The sequence below is a fragment of the Lagenorhynchus albirostris genome, chromosome 7 (genome assembly GCF_949774975.1).
Source record: "Lagenorhynchus albirostris chromosome 7, mLagAlb1.1, whole genome shotgun sequence".
NCBI classification, from domain to species: domain Eukaryota; kingdom Metazoa; phylum Chordata; class Mammalia; order Artiodactyla; family Delphinidae; genus Lagenorhynchus; species Lagenorhynchus albirostris.
In genome coordinates this window covers 83,980,698-84,006,837 of record NC_083101.1, presented here as the reverse complement: position 1 = coordinate 84,006,837, position 26,140 = coordinate 83,980,698, and the positions used below count along the sequence as shown (strand labels likewise).

Here is a 26,140-nt window from a genome sequence, read left to right as displayed (position 1 = left end):
TGGAGGATCCATGAAATAATTTTCAGGTCTCAGGTTACAGGTGTGATATTAGTGTAAACAGAAAGTTTAGATATAGTAATTGTCTGACCACCTCCTGTTCACCTTCCTTCATTTGATTGGTGAAAGAGAGAGCTCCTATCCTAAATTGTACAGGATGGCTACTACCTGCCCCTGATCAGATGAGACAGCAATTTTCTTTTTTTTTTTTTTTGCGGTATGCGGGCCTCTCACTGTTGTGGTCTCTCCCGTTGCGGAGCACGGGCTCCGGACGCGCAGGCTCAGCGGCCATGGCTCACGGGCCCAGCCGCTCCGCGGCATGTGGAATCTTCCCGGACCGGGACACGAACTCGTGTGCCCTGCATCGACAGGCGGACTCTCAACCACGGCGCCACCAGGGAAGCCCGAGACAGCAATTTTTTAGTTACATGTACTCACAACCTATGGGAATGGTACTTGGGAGTAGAGTAAACTAGCCAAATTGTCTATGGGAGATTGGCTTTGGAGTAACAAAAGGATGAAGTACTCCCTGCAACTCTCCACCCCCGTGGGAGGATGTGATTAGTTTGTTTGAATAATTCTGAGGACTGGCAGGGAACTGAAGCTAGTTCCGTTGAGGACTGAGTGGAGTGCAATTGGTTCAGCTGATAGTGGACCTAGCTGGGTGAGGAGTCTTTCCTGTTGGCTATGGTGAGGGTGGGAGAGCTCTCATTAGGCCTCTGGGGCCCTGTGGGGCTCAAAGTTGTCAGAACAGCACTTGAAATTTTAGGCCTTACAGTACAGTACTCCAGTAATGATTGCTAATGCTTTTTTGATAGAGAATGATATTTTTCTGTGCCTGTATTTATTTTGGCCATCTAATTAGTCTATTCTTTTGTATGGATTTCCATCCCCACACAGGATATAAACTCTTATGTGAGTTAGTAATGTAGGTAGAAAAAACAGCTTTTCCTTTTCCTAAATTTCCCACTGTATTTTTGTACTTTATCCAAGTAGGCCTAGGAGTCTTACAGATTTTTACTATACAAGATATCAATAGTATGGCTTGTGGTATATGGCTTGTACAAGAGTAATTTTATTTTTCTTTATTTATGCAAATAAAGACTTTAACCAACCTTACTTGAAAAATAACCAGGTAGTTAAACTTAGCTTGCTCTTCTGGAGACTAATCTCTTTCCTTTTTATGATTTTTAAAAACACATATGGTGAGGGCTTCCCTGGTGGCGTAGTGGTTGAGGGTCCGCCTGCCGATGCAGGGGACACGGGTTCGTGCCCTGGTCCGGGAAGATCCCACATGCCTCGGAGCGGCTGGGCCCGTGAGCCGTGGCCGCTGAGCCTGCGCGTCCAGAGCCTGTGCTCCGCAACGGGAGAGGCCACAACAGTGAGAGGCCCGTGTACCGCAACAAAACAAAACAAAACACATATGGTGATAATAATAAATTTCTGTTAAATAACTGGCTTAAGCTAAAATGGGATTCAATTTTTTTGAAAAGTAGGCTTGGTAGACTTAGTTTAAAAAAATACTGTAAGCTGATTTTTAAAAAAATGATCTTTTTATTGTGGTAAAATATATTTAACATACAGTTTGCCATTTTAACCATTTCTAAGCTTATAATTCAGTAGCATTACTTACTTTCACGATGTTATACAACAGTCATCACTGTCTAATTTCCAAAATTTGTCATCACCCCAGATACTCTGCAACCATTAAGCAGTGACTGCCCATTCACCCTTGCCACTAGCCCCCAGTAAACTAATCTACTTTTTATCTCTATGAATTTGCCTGTTATAGATATTTCATATAAGTGGAAGCATAAAATATTTGTTGTTTTGTTTCTGACTTATTTCACTTAGCATAATGTTTTCAAGGTTAATTCATACTGTAGCATGTGTTAGAACTTTATTCCTTTTAATGGCTAAATAACATTCCATTGTATGTATATACCACATTTTGTACATTCATCTTTCAGTAGACACTTAGGTTGTTTTTGTGTTGTGAAGAATGCTATGTACGTTGACGTACAATTATCTGTTTGAGTCTCTGTTTTCAATTCTTGTGGGTATATACCTATGAGTAGAATTGCAGGGTCATATGGTAATTCTTTTTGAGGATCTGCCGAACTATTTTCCATAGTGGTTGTGCCATTTTACATTCCCACCAGCAATGTGTGAGGGTTTCAATTTATCCACATTCTTTTATTTTTAAAATTTATTTTTTTATTTACTTACTTTTGGCTGCACTGGGTCTTCATTGCTGCACCCGGGCTTTCTCTAGTTGTGGCAAGCGGGGGCTACTCTTTGTTGTGGTGCACGGGCTTCTCGTTGCAGTGGCTTCTCTTGTTGCGGAGCATGGGCTGTAGGTGTGCAGGCTTCAGTAGTTGTGGCTTGCTGGCTTCAGCAGTTGTGGCATGCGGGCTCAGTATTTGTGGTGCGCCAGCTTCAGTAGTTGTGGCACGTGGGGTCTAGAGCGCAGGCTCAGTAGTTGTGGCACACGGGCTTAGTTGCTTCGTGGCATGTGGGATCTTCCCGGACCAGGGATCGAACCCGTGTCCCCTGCATTGGCAGGTAGACTCTCAACCACTGCGCCACCAGGGAAGTCCCTGGATATTAAACCCTTATGAGATGTCTGATTTGCAAATATGTTCTCCCATTCTGTATGTTGTCTTTTCACCTTCTCGACAATGTCCTTAGATGCACAGAAGTTTTTAATTTTGAAGTTCAATTTATTTATTTATTTTTTGTTCCTAATGCTTTTGTTGCCATAACTTAGAATCCATTGCCAAATTCAGGGTCGTACAGATTTACTCCCATGTTTTCTTTTAAGAGTTTTAGTGCTTATATTTAGGTCGTTGATTCATTTTGAGTTAATTTTTATCTATGGTGTGAGTGGGTGTTCAAATTCATTCCTTTGCATGTGGAAATCCAGTCGTCCCAGCAATAGAAGAGACTGTTCTTTCATTATGGAATGGACTTGACACCCTTGTCAATAATGTGTGTGTTTATTTCTAGACTTGCAGTTCTATTCCATTGGTCTCTTTGTCTATCTTCTTGTCAGTACCACTGTAAACTGATTTTAACTAGCATTTACTACAAACGTGAAAATTATTGACAGTGCAGATATTTGCTATCTAAAAACTATAAGCCAAAGTAATATTAATAAAAATATAGCCCATTAGAATTTATACCAGAATTCGAAAAAAACAAACTCTTTTTTTCGTGACATGATGAGGCTCAAATATAGGTCCAGGAATTACAAATGAGTATATATATGTGTGTTGATCACTTGATATTTTATGAAAAGGTTTTATACAATAAACTTATTAGTTTTTAAAACTAAAAATAAAGAGTAAAGTTTATGTTTTTCATATGAAACTTGTTTTTGTTTTCTTTGGTTGACCATTCACAGATTTCATTTTCAACTGCCATAAGATGATTTCCTCCTTGCTCTTGATGCTTATTAAACAAAAAATTCCATACACATATAATGAAATTGAAAGCTGGCAGCAAAATGCTCATTACCCTCTTATGATTTGCAGGACACTACCCTTTGATAGAAATCCAGCACTTTTTAGGGGCAGATCAGTAAATACCATCTTGATTTCATAGTCAGACCGCAGTGCACAAAATTCTTTCTCCTCAAAGTCAAGTTCTCAGCCTGCACAGATGATTCAGAGAAAGGGTCTCTCATTTCAGCCTTACACTTGTTTGAAAACAAAGGGAAAATACTGTTCTATTTTATTTTTAAATTTTGTTCCCCTAGGTCAGGAAGACTTGAGATTTGCAGATATATCCTTTTTCACTCTAAGTCCAAGCAGCAATAAGAGCATCTTTTGATATCCTTTTGTCACTTGATCTTTTCCCCAAGAATCTTGTCACTTGAAGTCAAAATGCTTTCTTTAAGGTCTTGCAGAGAGTGGTTCATTTGTTTCATGTGATAACAAATCTTTGCTAAGTTGGCTAGTTTCAGTAGCCATTCCTCATCCTCTAAGCACTTAGCAGAATCTGGCCTACTGTGTTTGCGAACGTACCCCTGCAGCTCACCGTTCGGCTTGGATGTCCTGTTGAGAACTCTTCATCTGCTAAGCCCCTGGACTTCTGCATGGAGCAGGAGATTTATGTGCTCTTTGTCCAGGTTTTCACACAGCTCTTTAAACATTTTTGAGTAAACAGGTTTTTGTTTAATAAAGTCAATCATTTTTTGTAGCTTCAAATAGAACTTTTTCATTTCATCTTCCAGAGCTTTTGACACTAGCAATTCTCTGTGAAGAAAACACTGTGTTGAGAAGTCAGGCTTTTGTTTTTTTGGGTTTTTTTTCGGCGTGTGGGGGGAGTTTAAACAATAGTGGCACATCTTCACATGGAGCCAGCTATTGGCGGGACATTTTCAGCACAGATGCCAACATAGTTCCTCCAAGATGGACCTTTTGTTTCGAGACAGAGGACAAAACATTAAATATCCTGTCCTCTGCTGGCTTTGGGCAGCACTCTGTAGCAAAACAAAGTTTTCTTGATTTCACCATTTTCAAATCTTATAAAATCTATAAATATATAATGTAATCTTATAAATATTACAGATGATGATCTCTGTTGGCTCATCCATCTGGTTAGAGAAACTTGTTTTCCTGTTATCACGTAGGTCTTTAACATCACATGACATGTCAATACATTGACTTACCTTACTGTTATTGTACTGTAGAACTTTAAAAATTTCTCTTACTTCATCTCATGTAAACATTTCACTCAGCATAATTTTACATTCTGGCTGTATTAGGTTCTCAGCAATTGGGGTGGCTTTCCTTTTTCTGGTCAATAAGATCTGCTACTATATAACTTGCTACCTCAGCCTTTTCATTATATGTTATTTTTTAAAGCAAAAGCTTTATTATGCTTATTTGGAGATCCCATTAATATCTTTAATGTGTCAAATGACTATAATTTGCAGCTATGTCTTTTGAATATTGCTGGAGCCATTGCTGCACTTGAAACGTTGTTTTCCACAGACAACACAAAATGGAATAGGATATTCCATTGTATAAATCCATTGATAAGTAGTTTTCATTAGAAGGATATGTTTTTGTGTGTCTCTTGTTGCATTAACTTAGTGAAATGACTTGCAAGATACAACTCTTCATTACTAATCTTACCAGAATTTTCCACTGACCTTCCTTTCACACCTCAGCCTCAAAAATTGGCACATTGGATTATTAGGCATATTTGTAAATTACAGATTTTAATGTGTGAGACATGAGGGCATATCAAACAATTAACTGAGAAAATCACAAAAAGTCCAAACATTTCGCAGTAGAAGTCCCTGGTAATTTATTTAGTCCACATTTTGGAATGTTCAGACCAATAGCAAAGCGTTAGGAATGGGGGCAACTGGGTATAAAGTTTTTTTCATTAAAATTAAAAGTTCCCTCCAGTTTTTCATTACACTTGTAGAGTTTGTTTGCTCCTATAAGGTAGTTAGCAGTGCACAAGGGGAGATTAGGGGACGCAATTTGAGAGGGAGAGGCTGATAGTCATTAGCCTATTATCTTCTCCCTGTGTCCTGCAGTCTTCAATTATCAAGGCCAACTCTAACCAAATGAACATGGTCCTACTGTGCACTATCACACACAGCTGATTTGTAACAAAATCATTAATTATGCTGCCACTGCTTGGTGCACAAAAGTAAAAGAGAAGGAAAAAAGAACCCCATGCCCCCCATCATGAGCTCTCAAAGAATTCAGTTTGTGGACCCCACTTTGAGAAACCCTGGACTAGACTTTGGGACCTCTCCATACACTGCTGTAGAAGAACTAAGCACGTTTAAGTTGGTACTTACCTGTGGGATCAAGTGGCCTTTTTCTGACTTTTAGTCTAATACATTTCATAAATGATGAAATTGAGGAAAACATCTGGAACCCTAGCTGCAGGAGAGTCTAGGAAATACATTTTTTTTTTGGAAAGCTTTCACATTCCTATAGTACAGGAAGGCACACTGGAGAGAAATTGGGCTAGATATTGCATGCCAATATATCTACCATATTGTTGGATTTTTAAAAATGAAGATTTCTTATTTGTGTAGTAAAATTTTCTCAAAATTTTGTTCGTTCAGAAATTTATTTACCACCCGCAATGTGCTGGCACTGTTCTAGGTACTTGGGAGACAGTGAGCAAAACAAAGATTTCTGCCCTTATGGAACTTTAATTCCAGTGGAGAGAAATAGATAATAAATAGTACACAGAGTTAAATTGTCTAGTTTACAAGGTGATTAAAAAGAGTCAAGTAAGTGACCACCAAGATATTAGATATTAAACTACATGACTTATGTGATTATATCAAGAACCTTGGGTCGCTGCTGCTTTCCTCAGAACCTTCAGGAAATGAAGGAACCCATTGTGGTTCTTTTGTAGTCACCAGTGGTGATAAGCTGCTAAGAGTCTGGGATGAATTAGAGTACAGGATTGATGTATGTGGTGTGATAGGGCCATATATTGAGTATTTATAAGTACATGGAAATAAACTGTTCCCTTAAAAATTTGTTTTGACACCTGTTCAATTATAATCAGTTATTATTGAGTAGTACAGTTTTCAATCTGTTCTGATACTTTTGAACCATCCTGTCATAGAAGGCGGTAAGTGCTCTGGGAAAAGACAAAGTAAACTGAGGCAAGGGGCAGTGAGTATGCCAGGGTCTGGAAGTGATTTAAAGTATTAAATAGGATGGTTGGGATAGGCTTTATTGAAAAGGTGATACTTGGGCAAGGGAAGTTTGGGAGTTGGTTGGTCATTGGGATATCTGGTAGAACATTCTGGGCAAAGGAAACAGGTTGGGCCAAGGCGAGAGTGAGCCTGGCATGTTGGTGGAAAGCAAGGAAGCCCAGCCAGTGTGTCTAGAGCAGTGTGAGGGAGAAGAGTTGTAGGTAGGAGATGAGGTTAGTGAGGGAAGGGCTGGGGTATTCCCTTAGGGTCCCTAATGTCATTGAAATGGGCAGCATTGCTGGGCTTTGAGCAGAGTGCTGATAAGATTTATCTGCGGTTTTTTTTTTTTCTCTTTTCTCCAAGTTTTTAAAAGGATCAGTCAGGATGTTGTGTTGAGAATAGAGTGAAAGGAGACTGATAAGGGCAGTGGCCCAATCATGGTAGTAGATGTGGAGAAGTGATCGGAGTCTGGATATATTTTGAAAGCAGAATTATCAGGACTTCCTCATGGGTTGGATGTGGGGTGTAAAATAAAACAGGAGTCAAGAAGGACGCTAAGGTTCTAGACTGAGCAACTGGAGGGAGAGAATTGTCTCTAACTACAGTTGGGAAAAGCTGAGGTTAGAGCACATTGGGAAGGGAAGGAAAAGTCAGATTAGTTTTATATATGTTGAGTTTATGATATTATTAGAGAGCCAAGTGGAGATGTGGAGTAGTCATGAGACTGGATGAGATCACCAAGGAAGACACTGGAGTTGAAAAGGACAAGAACTGAGCCCTGGGGCATTCTAGTAAAGGAAACTTAAGAAGGGGTGGCAGTGAGGTAGGCAGAAAACAAAATATGGCCATATAAATAAAGTATTTGCAAGAAGAGAGAGTGATCAGCTATATCAAATGCTCCTTCTTAGAAGTAATTTCTTTGGCCATACACAGTGGAAACTATGTAGCCATTAATGTTTGTTAAATGAATGAATTTCGAGATTACAGTGATTTTCATCATCTTTTTAAAGTTAATTATTCAAGTAAATCCATGCTTTCTAATATTTTAAAAATATAGCAAAACATGGTAGTTACATAAATTACACATGCAATAAAATGACATAGAACTAGAGAAACATGTTGTATGAATATCAAATTCCTGGCTTTGATACTGTGCTAGAGTTAGCAGAAAATGTCATATAACTGTTGGGTGAAACGGAGAGGGAACACGGGACCTCTCTCTACTATCTTTGCAACTTCCTGTGAATTTATAATAATTTCAAAATAAGAAGGTAAAACAGTATGGCGAAACATAAGAAATCAAAGATCTTTTTTCCACTATCACATTGCTTTCCAGCCCCCTCTTCCAGTCACCCCCATGCCCAGAGGTAACGTTACCACTGTTAAGCTCTGTTAACGTGTCCATTTTTCCTAACCTCCTGAAATATTTTAAAATAAATATGAGGTAGGTCAGATCATAAAAGTGATTCAGATAGTGCCACAGACTGAATGTTGTGTCCCTAAAAATTTGTTTTTTGAAAACTAATGCCCAGTGCAGTAGTGTTTGGAGGTGGGCCTTTGGTAGGTGATTAGGTCATGAGGGTGGAGCTCTCATGAATGGAATTAGTGTTCCTATAAGACACCTAAGAGAACCCTCGGCCCCTTCCCCCATGCCACAACACAGTGAGAAGATGGGGGTTTATGAACCACGTAGCCAGTTCTCACCAGTCACTATAACTGCCAGCACCTTGATCTTGGACTTTCCAGCCTCCCTTGCATACGGTCTCAGCTTCTTTGTCCCTTTCTTGCTTTGTCACACTTGGTTGGCAAAGCCACAAAACTTTGTGGGATGCAACACTTCTGCTTCTAGGTTCCTGTTCTTTCTGTTACACCATACTGTAATGAACACAAACTGTCAAAGCAAAAAGAAGGCTTTTCTTTTTCTCTGAAGTACTGTGGCATCAGACTTCAGCAAGAAAAACTGACTGTAAAGGGACATATTGGCTTAGTGAAATGCACTTTTTTTTCTTCTTTTGTATTTTCTTTGTATTCCTCTTCAGTAGTTGCTTGACCTAACATCCTTCTGTTGGCTCTATACAATGAAAATACAAACTAAATGACAACAGAAAAAAAAAATTAAAGCATTAAATTGTACAAATTACGAATCTGTTCCAAATATACTCACATTAAATACAATGCACATTTCAGTAGAGATCTACAGTGAATGACTCTCTACATTCCGGGAAGCTTCATGACATCTAGGAAAGGGCTAAGAATTTACATCCAATCACAGTTTGTAATGGATTTCTTATCGCCAGTCTGCAAGCTACGCTGAGCACATCGTTAGCATCACTTGTACAGGGAACCGATTTTGTCTGGGAAAAAGGGAAGAAGCAAGCTCTAGGCTCAATTCTGAGTTCATTACAACTTCTCAGGAATCTCAGCAGAGGCCTATTTAGTACAGTTTCAAAAAAGTAAATATGTTAAGGTAAGGAGGCAGCCCTTTAGAACTTCAAACACATTTTCTTGCTGTATTTATGTAGAACTCTCCATCTACAATGGGCAGTTGTGAAGAGGTTCTTCCTCAGGACAACATGGTCACAGGACTTGGCCAACCAGTGGGACTGAGAGGGAGCTTCATGACTGGGGAGGAGGGCTTCCTTTTAAGTTGGAGACAGACGTGTAACACACAGCCTATGAGCCCTGCAGCCTTCTCCTCCTATCATCTGGCGTAACGCTTCGTGTAGTCTTCAACTTTATTCCCCAAGTCCTCCTTGTCCCACAGACGATGTTCTGCAGCTTCATGATTCAGTGGAACATCGGAATTGAGAGGATCAGTAAACAGAGTTTAATCCCGAAACAACATCCTTCCGTGTCCTCATGGGAGCCCAGCCGGTGCCATCAACCGAATGTTCTCTCAGTAAAAACTTCGACATATTTTACCAGTGATCCTGGTCAAGCATTTCACTTTGGGAGGTTGGAGTTACAGTTTGCTGAAAGCAGTGAAGCTTGTTTGGATCAGAAAAGTGCACTTTACATGTGCAACATATTATAAATTAGCTTCATGGCCTGCAACCTCTTTAATAAGCAGCATGTCTCTTATAGAAGCCCTCCGAGCAGAGTTGGAGGCTATGGCTGATGTCCGGGACCCTTTGAGACCCATCATCTCGCTTCTTTATGCTTGCCAACGTCAGCATTACTGCTCTCTTTACCCTGGGCACCCGAGACAGGCGAGATGTGGCCCCTCACCTCCTGAGGTGGGCTTGCTGTTAATGTAGTTTTAGAGAAAGTCATACTGCTCAACGAGTAGAAGTAGCTTAATTAACTTCTGTTTATGGCAGCAACAGCACTTTTGAAGACACACAAGACCCCCCCCCTTAATTAATTTGGAAATTGGAAAAAGTTACTTTGACTTGGTAGTCATTAAAAAAGTCAATTAAAAGAAAAAACAGCATTTAAAAATTTCTTATCTACCTTAAAAACAGCCTATGTAATTTTTGTACATAACCCTGAATACATGTTTCCTCTTTCATAATTGAGTTAATTAGAAAAATGAAAAAAAGTCATGTTTATTTTGTTAATGTAAAAGTTCTTTGTTGTTGAAGAACTACATCCAGAATATCTATATCTTCTTTTTTTTTGCGGTACGTGGGCCTCTCACTGCTGTGGCCCCTCCCGCTGTGGAGCACAGGCTCCGGACGCGCAGGCTCCGCGGCCATGGCTCACGGGCCCAGCCGCTCCGCGGCATGTGGGATCCTCCCGGACCGGGGCACGAACCCGTGTCCCCTGCATCGGCAGGAGGGCTCTCAACCACTGCGCCACCAGGGAAGCCCTATATCTTCTAAATCTATTATATTAAACAATTTGAAGTCTCTTTTTTTGCATGTTTGTTTTCTTTTAAATGTAGCATTACTAAATATTGCATAAGAATGTAACTTGTTGAATTGGCAGTAATTTTTAAACTTCTTGTGATGCCACAAAATTCTGCTTCATTAATAAGCACTGCTATGTAAAATTAAAAGATATCTAGGGTTTTTTTTGGGGGGGGTGAATAGTTGTAAAATAAATCTGAAAAATTATAAAAATTGTGTGAATTGAGATTTAGGGTTTTAAACCCCTTCTCCCTCTTGTCCTTGCAGCCCAGGGTGGTAACTGCTTCCTGCAACTCTTTATCTTGAGCCTCCCTAGGTTTCCTCTTTTGCTTGCTAGCCTTTGACCAATTCCTATATTAGGTTCCTTCTATTAAAAAAAAAAGATTTAAGGTTTTAAATGTGTAATATGCACTTTCTAAAGATGAAACCTGTATTGATTGAGGGAAAATATGCATAAGTATATTAAATGAGATGATGTTTTAGAAGGTTTTTGCTCTGTTGTCTAAACAATTTGTTTTTGATTAAGGTGTTTTCATATAGAAATAATCATACATATTTACCAGTATTGCACTGCTGTATGAATGGTGGACAATACACTAATCCCATGATGCTGTGATTGGTTTGAGTATTTTAAGGTGGAGTATTAGAACAGGAAGGATAATTTGAATTATCTAAAAAAGAAATCTTGGTACTATATCATAAATTGTGTTATGTTAAATTTTTGCATTTTTGTAGCACTAGGATTTTTGATAACATTTTACTGGCTGATTTTAGGTAATTTAATAGTCACACATTGCACATTGAAGTGACCTGCCAGAAGCACATAAAACTCAAACATTCTCCTGTGGTTTCCAGTCTTATGTTGCCCATGATAAAAACTTTCAGTTGTATGGCTTTTATGACATCTAATATATAGAAAACAGAATTGTGTGTTTAATATCATTAACTTTTTTTTTCTTTTCAGATTATCTGCAATGGTGAAATGAAGTAATTCAAGATGAGCAAGTTAAAAGTGATACCAGAGAAAAGGTACTGCAATTTTATTTTTATTTATTTATTTATGGCTGAGTTGGGTCTTTGTTGCTGCTTGTGGTCTTTCTCTGGTTGCAGCGAGTGGGGGTACTCTTCATTGCTGTGCGTGGGCCTCTCATTGTGGTGGCTTCTCTTGTTGCAGAGCATGGGCTCTAGGTGTGTGGGCTTCAGTATTTGTGGCGCACGGGCTTAGTTGTTTCGCAGCATGTGGGATATTCCGGACCAGGGCTCAAACCCGTGTCCCCTGCATTGGCAGGTGGATTCTTAACCACTGTGCCACCAGGGAAGCCCTGGTTCTGCAATTTTAAATACCAGTATGTATAAATTACAGAAATAATGCATGAAGTGATCATTTGAAACTTTTTACTTTAAGAAATATTTGTTTAAATATAGTGTGTTGTATTTATGTTATTTTATTAATATTTATTAATGTTTAACTTTTCAGTTAAAGCAGGAGTCAGCAAACTAGGACACATGGGTCAATTCTTATTTTTGTGTGGCCTATGAGCTAAGAGTGGTTTTTACGTTTCTAAATGGTTGGGAATAAAAATAAAAAGAAGAATAATATTTTCTGACATATGAAGATTATATGAAATTCAAATTTCAGTGTACGTAAATAAGGTTTTACTGGAATACGGCTGTGCTCACTTATTTACATATTGTCTGGCCACTGAATTTTTTTCCTTACATAAGACTTGATCGAAGCACATACATTTCCACAGAAAACTTATTATATTCTTTCTGTCTTTAAAGGCTTCTATAGATGCTCTTTTTAGTTTATTTTTTTGCCCCTTTTAGATTTACTTCTCAACTGTGAGATATCTATTAAACACTTTCATGTACCTAACCCAGCACTGAATCTTTGAGAGTAGAAAAGAAACATAAATATAACACTTAACACAGTGCTTTGCAGAAAATGGGTGTTGAGTATGTTCTGAAGAATTGAGCCCTATTCTCTTTTTACACGAAGCTTATAACTTCATGAAAACACCTGAACAAATGCAGTATAGTGGTTTAACCAGTATAGTGGTTTAACCAGATCCTCATAAATAGGTGTTTATTGTGTGATATGGACTTGAAGAGGCAGGGTTGGCTTGAGACTTTCTTACTTTTTAGCATATCTGGAGGATTGAGTAGAATATTGATACTTGCTGAGTTTAGGCAAGGACTGTAATTGGATGGATTAGTTTGGCAGATTTAAAGACCATGTGAGTGGGTGGTGAGAAATCAAGTAATGAAAATTTTATAAGATACAAGAAGCAGAACTTTTCTCTACTCCCTACTCTACATCATCATGTTCATGCCCTAAATGTTATCACCAGCAAAACTCTCCTTTCAAAGTACTAATTCAGACTTTTCATTTTCCAAGAAAAATCTTTTACCTTTCTAGCTCACTTGTTCAAATGGCTGTAATGCAAAGAGTTCTGCCTTATCCAGAGCTCTGAGCTATTGACTTTTATCATCTCTTCCTCTCTTACCTAGTGTAGAATCCATTGTTCATCATTACACTCTTGGAATACCTGAAATGTTTTTACCTCACTTTGTATTATTTCATCACACATACCTGACAAAGTCCTTTCCCTGGGTAGACCTTTACTGAGCAGCTGAATGATATTGGAGGATGAACTAACTTGGAAGATATTGCTAAAAATGATGGATCATTATTGATCAGTAATCTTACTACCGTGGTTCTCTAGAAAGCTCATTTTCTCAATTTTTTTAATGACTGTTTTACACTTTCTTCCTACCTTTCAAATCTTTGAAATCCTCAGATGTATCATATACATACCCTCAGCAGTTGACCTTCCCTGTGATATCATAGAGATAAAACAGTTTATTATCCTTCTATTTCTTACACAAAATTTACATACTCCCCTTTACTTGATTCTACCCTCTGTTTACCCTCCTGTTATTTACTGCAACAGAGGATGTGTCTGTTTTTTTGTTAAAGACTAATACTGTCACCTGTGTTCTAGATTTCACCTCTCTCTTTCCTTCTCAGGGTCTTTTAATCATTAGTATTGTTCTGTATTGAATCTTTAACTCCTCCATTCCTTATCATTTAAACATGATCTAGGCTTTCCAATATTTAGACTCTGCTCTTCTGTTACTACTCAATTTATCTGATTTCCTCAAAAGACAAAAATTTTGAAATAGCCTATAAATGAAATCTACATCTCATTTCACACTCTCTAAGCACTCTTCTTTAGTTTCTGCCTTATCCACTACACCAACAGTACCTATGAATTTTTAAACAGCTTTATTGAGACATAATCATCTTACAACAAGCTGTACATAGAGAGTACAGTTTGGTAAGTGTGGCCTATGTATAACTGGAATTATCCTCTCAATCAAAATACTGAAAATATTTATCATGCTCAAATGTCTCCTGGTGCCCCTCTCCCACCCCATCCCTCACTCCAGACAACCATTGATCTGCTTTCTGTCACTACAGACGTGTTGGCTTTTTTAGAACTTAATATAAATGGGACCATACAGTATGTCTTTTTTGGAGGTGGGGGTGGAGGTAGAAGGTAGGGGTGTGGGTATGCCTTCTTTGATTCAGCGCAATTATTTTTGAGAATCATCTCTTGCAATCATACCTTTTTTGATTAGTAAGTAGTATTCCATTGTGTTGATATACCACAACTTGTTTATCCATTCAACTTTTGGACATTTGGTTTGTTTCTAGTTTTTGGTTGTTACGTGAACATTTTTGGACTTACACTTTATTTTAAGCATTTTTGGACTTATACTTTATTTTCTGTTAGCTAAGTACGTAGGACTGGAATGGCTGAAGCATATGGTAGGTCTGTGTTTCTTTTTATGAAACTGCCGACAATGTGTTTTACAAAGACATTAATACCATCTTCTGTTCCCTGCAGCAGTGTATGAAAGTTCTAGTTCTACATTCTCACCAACACTTGGTATGGTCATTCTTTTTAAATTCTTAAGTTCTTATGATCATTCTCTTAAAATTGTAGCCATTGTAATAGGGGTGTATTGGTATCTCATTGTGATTTTAATTTGCGTTTCTCTAATGACATGATGTTGAGCATCTTTTCATGCACTTATTCGGTGAAATATCTTTCCAAATCTTCCAATTTTTGAAATTGCAGTGTTTCTTAATAGTTGAGTTTTAGAATTTTTTTATATATTATGGATACAAGTCCTTTACCAGATATTTGAATTGCAAACATTTTCTTCCAGTCTTATCTTTTCATATTCTGTGCAGTATCTTTTAAGATCAGAAGTTTCAAATTTAGATGATTTCCATTTGCTTATTTGTTCTTTTATGGATTATGCTTTTAGAGTTGCATCTAAGAAATATTTGCATAACCCATATTACCAATGTTTTCTCTTATGTTTCTTCTAGAAGTTTTTATAGTTTTAGATTTTACATTTAGGACTATGCTCCTTTCTGAGTTAATTTTTATATATGGTGCGAGGTATGGATAGAAGTTCTTTTTTTTTGTGCATATGGATATCTGGTTGTTCAGCACCATTTTTAGAAAGACTATCCTTTCTTCACTGAGTTTCCTTTGTACCTTTATCAAAAATCAGTTATTTGTGGATGTGTAGGTCTATTCTTATACTCTGTTTTGTTCCGTTGATCAACATGTCTATCTTAATGCCTATACCTCACTGCTTGGATAATTGTTGCTTTATAACGGGTCTCAAGATTTAGATAGTGTTGGTCTGCCAACCTTTTCTTTTTTCTAAAGTTTGGCCTATTTTAGGTTCTTTGCATTTCCATATGAATTTAGCATATAGTGTTGATCTGCCAACCTTTCTCTTTTTTCTATAGTTTGGCCTATTTTAGGTTCTTTGCATTTCCATATGAATTTAGCATCAGTCTGACAATTTCTACATGACAGCCTGTTGGTATTTTGATTGGGATTGCCTTGATTCTGTAGATCATTTTGGAGAGAATTGATACCTTAACACTATTGTCTTCTTACTCTTGAACATGATATATCTCTCTTTTATTTATGATTTTCTTTAACTTCTCTCACTAGTATTTTGTAGTTTTCAGTGCACTGGTTTTTCAGGTTTATCCCTATTTCCCATACAAATAACAGCTCTTTGAGGGGTGTCCCTAATAATTTTTAAGAGTATAAAGTGAGGCTGAGAAATGTGGTTTTAACAGAGTTGGAATAGGCCTGGCTAAAACTCTTGTTACTATAAAAGAGAGAACAAATATTGGGGGAAAGTTAAAGTTAGAAGTTAGCCATATGCACTTACCTAAAATCCCACTAGAACATGACCGGAGAAGTTTTTAAAAATAATGAATATAAAATAATTAGCATTTAGTTAACTTTGGTGAAGAAATTTAAGGTATAACTTTAATTATTGTTGACACTGGTATAAATTCAGGTTATTTAAATTTTTAACAAACTTTTATTGGTTTTCTTTAACAAATCCCTTGATACTATTGAGCTACATTTATTGTTAAAGAAGCCTTTATTGTGTTTAATTATTATCTTAGAAGCAGTTAGAGAAGTATTGTTCTCTTCCATTTAGAATATTATTTTCCAAACTTACATATTTAAATATTTAACTATTTCTATAAAGGAATGGTAGTGAAATTTCTATTTTTCATTGTCCTTTGCTGTACGATAAAGAAAAATAAAGATTTGTGATCAGTATTTGGAGAGAAACAATAAAAATATGATTAAAGCAAAAGTAATAAAAATAAAGAGTTATAAATGAGGAACAACCATTTCTGAAAGATAATGTGCATATTTTAGACATAAAACTATATTGTTTGAAATTAAATCTTAATTACTATGAGTCTTGGTTAAGTCTAAAACTTTGATATATTTTAATGAATTTTTTGCTGTCAGATGTTTATATCTTGTTTATGAAGACGTTTACTATCTGTATTCAATTTACATTTTAAGATGAAAAGATAATAAAATTTATTTATAATGTGAAGATAGGTTCTTTAGCCCTTGCACTTGCTTGGGAAATTATTTGTTGCAAAGTAATATCTATACACCATTGAGACTTTTGTAACATACAAAAAAATTATGGTTTTAGGGAAATAGCTGTAAGGCTGAATGTAAACTCAAAGAATCAAAAGCAGTAGGAGACCACTACAGTGAAACAAATATTTGAGTGATAGTTTAAAATATACATTGGAAAGTTAACTCGATTTGATGTATTTCACATTGATCATATTTTCAATTCCATGATTTTTTTTACTATAAAGTAATTAACATTAGCAGTTATAAATGGAACCTCCCGGGGTTGGTCTTGGTCTCATTTTGATTCATCTAAAAATAGGGCAAGGCAGGGAAGATAAATCCTTGTCTGAGCCTCTTTATTTAACAATTTTCTGCTCTGCTGTGTAGCTCAGATCGCTCATTGAATAGCTGTATAGCTTTTGTTTTTACCTTTATCCTTGGATTTTCCAAAGTCTAAAAATCATTCAGTAGGTAGAGGTGCCCTCTGGTGTTCACCCTGCAGTTCTCTCAACATTAGTGTCAGCAGCCTTAAATTTTTAGAGCTGAGTTGGGGGTGGCTTGGAATATTTCGTTCAGTTTTTATTCTGTCAATGAGAAAAGTAAAAATAGGGAAATCAACTTGCCTACATTCTTAATTTCCATTTGTTTTCCGTCCTTCAAAAAATTCATGCATCTATCCATCTATAATTTGTAAGAGCATGATTCTTAGAAAGAAATCACTTAGTTGCAAGTTGTTTTACTTTGATAGTGGTGTAATTTAATTTAAAATTCAAACTCTTACTTTGGAATGGAACAGAGCATGTGTTATGATCAGTGTGTTTTGTATGTTTTTGAATATTTTTAATAGTAGATGTTTTATTAGCTACTGAAAAATGCTAACAGATGACCTTTAAGAGAAAAATAACTGGAGAAAACTAAACAAAAAACCCCACTCAATTATTAAATTTCAGAATCCTGGTTTCCATAATGCAAATTTTTCTTAAATCTAGGTTATAGAATTGTTTTTAAAGATGTATTTGCTCTCTAGTATGCAGACTGTGGTGTCTTAATACCATTTCTTACCAAAAAGAACCAGGGCTTTTTGGAGAAAGGGTCGATTCCAGATCAGAGCACAAAATGTGCAAGATAAGTTGAGAACAACAGTTCTCAAACTTTTTGTCTAAGAACCCCCTTGTGCTCTTAAATTAATGACTCGTAAAAGCTTTTGTTGAATGTGCATTATTTTTAATCTATTGATATTTACCATATTATAAATTAAAACTGAGAAATTAAAAAAATTTTATTAACTTCATTTAAAAATAACAGTAATAAACCCATTGCGTAATAACATAGTAATATTTTATATTAAAATAACTAAATTATCAAAAATATTTAGAAGGTGGCATGATTTATTAAATTTTTGCAAATCTCTTTAATGTCTGGTTTAATGGAAGACAGCTAGATTCTCTTATCTGCTTCTGAGTTCAAACTGTCATACATACATCAGTATACATATTGTTTATAGTACACACATATGTTATATGTACGTACATATATGTTTTTATGAATATTCATGTTGTTAAAGTATATGGCTACAATATGGGCTCACATAGGTATATATTTAGAAAAGGAAGGAATAGTTGAATAAAAGGCCTTTTCAGATAATTGTGGCTAATTGTCCTTTGATTTATGATGGAGGAAAATAAAGTTGTGTGTTCAGTATTTGGAGAGAAACAGTAAAAATGTGATTAAAGCAAGAGTGATAATTATAGGTGAGGAATAAACATTTCTGAATGATAACAATGTACTTTAGAAATAAAGCCATATTGTTTGAAATTCAAATTGAAGTGGATGTTCTTTGATATTACACTAAAACTTGATAAGTGGTAGTTTCTTAAAGGTTAGTTGCACTGTGGAATCAGAAACCACATACGTGAACTTTTTATTTTCTTTTACATTAAAATCCATTGGTCTCTTTTGCATATTGACTGGTTCTTTTTCCCATGTCTGAATTTGTAACATCACACATTGATCAGTATTTGGAACATATTGATTCAGTGAGTTATGCAGACCTTCTAAATATTGACAATGTTTATTACACAGTTTAAAAAAATTACATTTACTAATATCACCAGTGATTTTATCAGAAAATTCTTTAAGAAGGGGGAAGCTGTCAAGGTCATGATGGTAGATCTTTGTTTTCCAAGATTCTAATTTTTGCTTGAAAGTTCACATTTAATCATTGGTAACAAATCTATCGGTTGTTTCCTTGAAATGATAGACTCACTTTGTTTATTGCCAAGAAAATGTATTCCAGAATACCGCAGTGCAAATAATCATTGTCAGTTGTTTTTTTAAAGTAAAAATGATGTTCTATGGAAAAAGTAACTAGTTCAGCTTGCAGTTTAAACAACCACACAAGTGTTTTCCCTCAACCATCCTATTTCATTGTGCAGCTGAAATGTCTTATGTGCACACAGAATATTAAAAAATGTATACTCATAGGTGAAACTGGCATTTTTGTTTTTAACTGTGAGTGCATGTTGGTGAAGAACATGGTGACTGCTAGTTATCACACAGTGACTACAATTTGGTGTCACTGTCTTGATTGTATCATGTGCCAGCACTTTATCCACCATTGCCTTCAGATCAACAATGTAAATGTCAACACTGTGTCAAAGGTAAATAGTGTCTTAGTATTTTTATGAAAATAGTTTTTGACCTCACAGATTTTCTGAAAGAGCCTCAAGTACTCAGTTTTGTAGAGCATATACTGAGAACTGCTGGCTTAATAACAGTCTTGTTATATCAAAATCCAGGAAGCTATCAAAGATTAGGATCATAACAAAAGGACTTGGGAGCCCACACGAAGAGGCTTCCATTGATCAAAGGTGGGGCAATTTGAGCATTAATAACTACAGTGGATAAAATGTATCATATGCGTTTAAATCTGTGAGTACATATTGATACAGGAAATCAAAATACTTCATTGATTACTTGGGGAGGACTTTTGGAAATGAACTCATTCTTCTGAAAACTGGTAAATAAAGATAAATTAAAAATCCAGCATTCATTTTGCTTTTATTTGATGAATTATACCTCTGGATAATTAAATAAGGGATTTTTCTTTTTATGGAATTGTCCTAGGTAAGAAGTAGAAGGAATGGAAATGGTAGAGTATCAGTGCTTTTCAACCCCTACTAAAGTAATGGATCTAGGCAGTGGTAACCAGTGACTGCTTATATTACAAAAGTAAGATAACCAGACCCTGTTTGCTTCCTTATGGAAGATTACAGTACCACTTACAAAGAATTCATGTCAGCAAATCAGGCCTTGATCAGATTAGGCCTTTAAATTCGACTACCAGTTTACAGAAAATAAAGATAGACAAACATATTAATGATACCATTGTTGGGGAGGGGAAAATATATGTTGTATATTTTAAAACTTTATGTTAATCTCATACTGTATACATTTTGTTGTTTTTTCATTTAGAGATTTATACATAGTGATATATATTTTCATTTCCATATAATGCTGGCTATTTGCAAAATTGGGAAATATTGTATTATTTTATTTTAGTTACATTCTTACATAGTATGCTCAATATGTTTTTTTCATCCTCCAGATACCTTTTCAGATGAAGTACCTCCAAATTTAAAGCATTGAGTCTAGTTGTTAATCTAAAAAATGTATAAATATACTGTTTTCCATATGCTTCTTCATTTTTTTGTTCATTCTGAATATAGCTGGGTATTGCCTATTCTGTGCTAGCCACTGTTCGAAATACTACGTATATAGAATAAGACATGCAAGGTCTTTACCTTTGTGAAGCTTACATCATTGGACACATTTTAATATTGGAAGCTGAGGGCTGGTGGAGAAGTGGGGACATCTTCAGGTTGTAACCTGAAATGAGAAGGAGCCAGCCATATGAAGAACTGGCAGAAATTATCCTCTAGGTTGAGAGGACAGCAAATGTAAAGACCCTGAGATTGGGAAGAAACTTGCTATATTCAAAGAGCTGGTAGAAGTCCGGTGTGTTTGGATCCCAGTATGAGGGCAGCAAGAATGAAAGCAGATTATTTAGGATGCTGTAATTGCCAAGTGAGAAATGATGATTGCTTGGACTTGGGTAGTAATAATGATAAGAGATGGAGAGAAGTGGATGGATTTGAGGTGTTTTAGAGATGGAGCTAATATTGAGCTGGGCATGGGAAAGGGAGTCTAGATTTTAGTCTTGAGCAACTGATGGTTTCATGTGAGTTTGGGAAAGTTAAGATTTGGAAGAGGAGCAGGTTGAGGCTGGAGTTGAATGTAGGAGCCAGGCAGCATATCAGTTTTAATCTAACATCCAGCTGTGGGGTTAGATGAGATTGCTTGGGGCAGTAGAATGGAGAGAGTGAAGGGAAGAGGGCTGGGGATAGAGCTGTGGGGGGGTCCTCAGCATCTAGAGGTTTGTTGGAGGAGGAGCCAGTAGAGTCGATCTAAAAGAAGTGGCGATAGGAAGAAAATCAGGAGAATATGGAGCAATTGAAGCCCAAGGGAGAAAGTGAAGAAAAAAGGAGCTGATTGGGATAGGGCTGAGATTCTGAATCTGACAAGGAAAGAAACCTCCTCTGACCACAGGAGGTTTTGGGGAGACCTCAGAGTGCAGATGCCAAACTAGTAGTTTGAAAAAGTGAACAACATGAGAGGAAATGGAGAGGTCAAGTACAGACATTTCCTTCAAGGAGTAGCAGAGAAATGGGGTGGTAACTAGTGGGAGCTCCTGGATCATATTGTGTGCCAATGGGTATGATCCAGTTGAAAGGGAGAGCTAAATGATGAATCAGAGAAAGATTAATTGAAGGAACAAATACATTGGGAATGCAAGAAGCGCTGGGGTCAGGCATGCCAGTGGAGGGATTGTTCTTTGAGTCTCAACATACCGGCCAAAGAGAGCCTTTTAAAAGCAAGTCAGGGCTCCCCTGGTGGTGCAGTGGTTGAGAATCCATCTGCCAACGTAGGGGACATGGGTTCAAGCCCTGGTCCGGGAAGATCCCACATGGCTGTGGAGCACCTAAGCCCATGTGCCACAACTACTGAACCTGTGCTCTAGAGCCCGTGAGCCACAACTACTGAAGCCCTCGTGCCTAGAGCCCATGCTCCGCAACAAGAGAAGCCACCACAACAAGAAGCCTGCGCACCGCAACAAAGAGTGGCCCCTGCTCGCTGCAACTAGAGGAAAGCCCGTGTGCAGCAACGAAGACCCAACGCAGCCAAAAATAAAATCAATCAATCAATCAATCAAGTCAGATCACATCACTCTTCTCCTCAAAAACTTCCTGGCTCACCTAGTTGCAAAAAGTCAACGTTTTTACAGTGGCCTATAAGGCTCTAAACGATTGTGCTCTCTTCTACCCCACCCTCAACTCTGACCTCATCTTTTACCGTTATTCTCCTTTAAGTCTGCTGTGGCCATCTCACTCTTTTTTTTTTTTTTTTTTTTTTTTTTTTGCGGTATGCGGGCCTCTCACTGTTGTGGCCTCTCCCTTTGCGGAACACAGGCTCTGGACGCGCAGGCTCAGCGGCCACGGCTCACGGGCCCAGCCGCTCCGCGGCATGTGGGATCTTCCTGGACCGGGGCACGAACCCGTGTCCCCTGCATCGGCAGGCGGACTCTCAACCACTGCGCCACCAGGGAAGCCCCCATCTCACTCTTAACTGAATACAGCAGGCACGGTCCTGCCTTGATGTTTTGATGATTGTGACTCTGTCTTCTGGTCAGCTCTTTCTGTGGGTATCTGCACCGTTTACTCTCTTACTCCTTTCAGGCCTTTCCCTAAATGGTACCCTCTCAAAGTTTTCCCTGACCACCCTGTCTAAAATTGCAACCTTCCGCACCCTTGCATCTTTTATTCCCACAACCCGCTTTTCTCCATAGTGCTTCCTACCTCCTTTGTACTATATAATTATTTATGTATTTAATTTGTCCCATCAGAATGTTCACTCTGAGGGGCAGGAATTTTTGTTCATTTTGTTCACTGTTGGCAGTACCTAGAATAGCACCAAATGTGCAAATGTATAATGAATGGGAATAAAGAAGAAAGAATGTGGGTACAGAATCAGAGAGGTTTAAGGAACTGTTTGTGGGAAATGAATGTATTCTTTTTTGATTTTATAATAGTTATGAAGCAGGGTACTAACTGAGAATGGAGTGGGTTAGAAGGGATGGTTAGAGTTTTGAGGAAAGCATAGGATGTATAAAAAGTCTGCTTGGAGAGTGGAAAGGTGAATTGTCAGAATGTGATAAAAGATTGCTGGATAGAGTTGAATGCACTTTTGTGGTTTCCTGAAATAGAATGTTTCTCATGTAAATCAACAGAACATAGCAATGTTAAGCTCTAACACAGAGTAAGGAAATGTGACGTGTAAATGCTTAAAGTTTTTAGAAGGGTAGAATTTTGTTTTGATTTGTTTTTAACACTGATCTTTATAGTATTTTATTTGCAATTGATGTAGAATGTGCCCTAATTTAAAGTAACATTCTTTTTTTAGCCTTACCAATAACTCTCGGATTGTGGGACTCCTGGCTCAGCTGGAGAAGATCAATACTGAATCTACAGAATCAGATACTGCCAGATATGTTACATCAAAAATTCTTCATCTGGCTCAGAGTCAAGGTAAACTTTAATCTCTTGTTTTTGGAATGCTTTCTTAATTCTTTAAAAGTAGATGCTAAGAATGTTCAGACTTTTGATAAATACATGGTTATATAAAAATTGAACTTTCTCCCATAGACTCAAGAAGTAGAAAAGTGAGTAACTGTGGAAGAAATTGATCTTCAAAGCATTGTTTCTAAAAAATTATTATGAGTTTACTTATGTATGAATGCCCCCCTTTCCCCAATTTTCAGACAACACCTAATTCCAGTACTACTTTTTCTAGAATGTTGACAAAAAGATGACAGGTATTATGTTGGTTATTAGTGTTGTTCCCCACTTTGAAATGCAAGCCCTGTCATTCAGTGATTGGGTGACCTTAGGGAAGTTTTGAATCTCTAGGACTTAGCTGCACCATCTCTGAAATAGAGATAAGAGATATCATGTAATTATCATGTAATTTACATGAGAAACATGTAAAAATAATGTTAAAAATGTTCAATAAATGATGTCTGTAATTAGGCATAATTTATCTGTTTTATGAAGCTAGTACTACTTAGTTGGTATCAAAACCTTGACAGAGTACAAGAGAAGAAAAGTATTAACTTTGCACTTAGGAACCTAAATTTGAAAAATCCCAAATAAAACATTAATGAATTAAGTCCAATTATAATATCAAGAAATATATCAGTATAGCATTATTTGGACAGGTTGAATAAAACCCACGTGATTACCTCAATAGGAGCTAAAAAAGAAATTTAAGATTCCAAAATCTGTGCTTGATTAAAAAAAAACCTTGATTTTTCTTTTTCTAAATAAGGGTAAACCAGTAGCTACCTTTATATTTAACAGTGATACATTGAAGGCATTCTGTTAAAATTAAGATCCAGACAATTCACAATTATTTTAATTTATTTAGTTTTTTATTATTTCATTATTCTGGAGGTGTAGGTCATTGAAATATTGTGCTTATCAACTAAGGTAAATGTATAAGGATGGTCACTGTATTAGTGCAAAGATAGATAGGTGTACCGAGTATATTCACTGTATTCGCATATGAAATAACTCCTTAAAACAAAACAAAACACCCCAACAAAAACAAAGAAAACAAATTCTCCAAACCTATAGATACTACTTGTGTATAATTGCTCTCACCACTGTAGACTCTTCCCATCATAGTCTAGAAGTCCCGACTCCAACATCACTACTGAAAATGCCCCTAGTCATACCACTACCAGAGATTGTCCTTTTCCTCACCCTGCCACCCACAAATGGGAGAGCCAGCCCCTGAATACTGCCCCCTGGGGTTGTATAATACAATGACTCTGTTTATAGTTAACACAGTGTAAATTACTAGTGAAAGATTGTCCCATCATTATTTATAGCATAATCCAGTTGTCTATCCATTTGAGAGAGAAAGTTTAGGAATTTACAGCTCAAAGAAGAAGAAATGCAAATAACCAGTATGAAAAGCTTCTTTACTTTCTTAAAAGTCAGGAATTACTAATGAAAACAACTAAGATATTTCTCACTACTTAGATTGGCAGAAATTAGAGAATGACAATATCCAGTGCCATTGAAGGCATGGAAAATAGGATATTCTCATACACTGTAGGTGGTGCAATAATTATTATAAACTTTGGAGGAAAGAATCTGGCAATGTTTATTAAAATTTAAAGTGCACCTGCTATTTTACTTAACACTTTCACTCTCAGAAATCTGAGTGAAATAAAAATCTTATTATATAAAAATATTTGGAGGTGTTTATTTCACTGTTTGTAAAGTCAAAGATCAAGAAACAACCTTAAATATCCAACTATGGAGAATGGTTGAATTAATTTTGATGTAGCCAAACTCTGGGACATTATAACTACATTATACAACTATTATCAATAATAAACTATTTATGATATATGCTGTGGTTCATATGTGGAACTACAGACATACCTCAGAGATATTGTAGGTTCGATTTCAGACTACTGCAATAAAGCAAATATTGCAATAGGGTGAGTCACATGAAGTTTTTGGTTTCCCAGTGCATATTAAAGTTACGTTTACACTGTACTGTAATCTATTAAATGTGCAATAGCATATGTCTAAAAAAATGTACATACCTTAATTAAAAAATACTTTATTGCTTAAAATGTAAGCCCTCAGTGAGTCATAATCTTTTTGCTGTTGGAGTGTCTTGCCTCAATATTTAAGGCGGCTAACTGATTGAGGTGGTGTTTGTTGAAGGCTGGGGTGGCTGTAGCAATTTCTTAAAATAAGACAGTGAAGTTTGCCACACATACTCTTTCACGAATGATTTCTCTATAACATGTGGTGCTGTTTGATAGCATTTTACCCACAGTAGAACTTCTTTTAAAACTGGAATGAATCCTCTCAAACCCTACTGCTGCTTTATCAACTGAGTTTTTGTAGTGTTCTAAATCCTTTGTTGTCACTTCAGCAATCTTCACAAGGAGTAGATTTCATCTCAAGACCACTTCCTTTGCTTATCCATAAGAAGCAGCTCCTCATCTGTTAGTATTTTATCATGAGATTACAGGAATTCAGTCATATCATCAGGATCCACTTCTAATTCTAGTTCTCTTGCTGTTTCCACCACATCTGCAGTTATTTCCTCCTCTGAAGTCTTGAATCCCTCAAAGTCATCCATGAGGGTTAGAATCAACTTCTTTGAAACTTCTGTTTATGTTGATGTTTTAACCTCTTCCCATGAATCACAGATGTTCTTAATGGCATCTAGAATGGTGAATTCTTTACAGGTTTTTAACTGACTTTGCTCAGATCCATCAGAGGAATCTCTACCTATGACAACTATAGCCTTATGAAATGTATTTCTTAAATAAGAAGACTTGAAAGGCAAAATTACTCCTTGATCCATGGATTGCAGAGTGGATGTTGTGTTAGCAGGCATGAGAACAACACTAATCTTGTATATCTTCATCAGAGCTCTTCATCAGAGTGACAAGG

At 36.8% G+C, this 26,140-nt stretch overlaps 1 protein-coding gene and 1 pseudogene across 3 annotated transcripts in view; one reads left to right on the top strand and one right to left on the bottom strand.

The window, feature by feature from the left end:
* The window catches only part of AGTPBP1 (ATP/GTP binding carboxypeptidase 1), a 170,193-nt gene that overhangs the window by 21,675 nt on the left and 122,378 nt on the right, over positions 1 to 26,140 (top strand). For all 3 annotated transcript variants that reach the window (XM_060155351.1, XM_060155350.1, XM_060155352.1), the window contains exons 2-3: positions 11,501 to 11,565; positions 23,058 to 23,182. In XM_060155351.1, coding sequence (XP_060011334.1) covers positions 11,534 to 11,565; positions 23,058 to 23,182 — 157 coding nt within the window. In that variant the 5' untranslated portion in view covers positions 11,501 to 11,533. The remainder of the gene's footprint in view (positions 1 to 11,500; positions 11,566 to 23,057; positions 23,183 to 26,140) is intronic.
* On the bottom strand, positions 9,387 to 9,861 carry LOC132522974 (NEDD8-conjugating enzyme UBE2F-like; annotated as a pseudogene).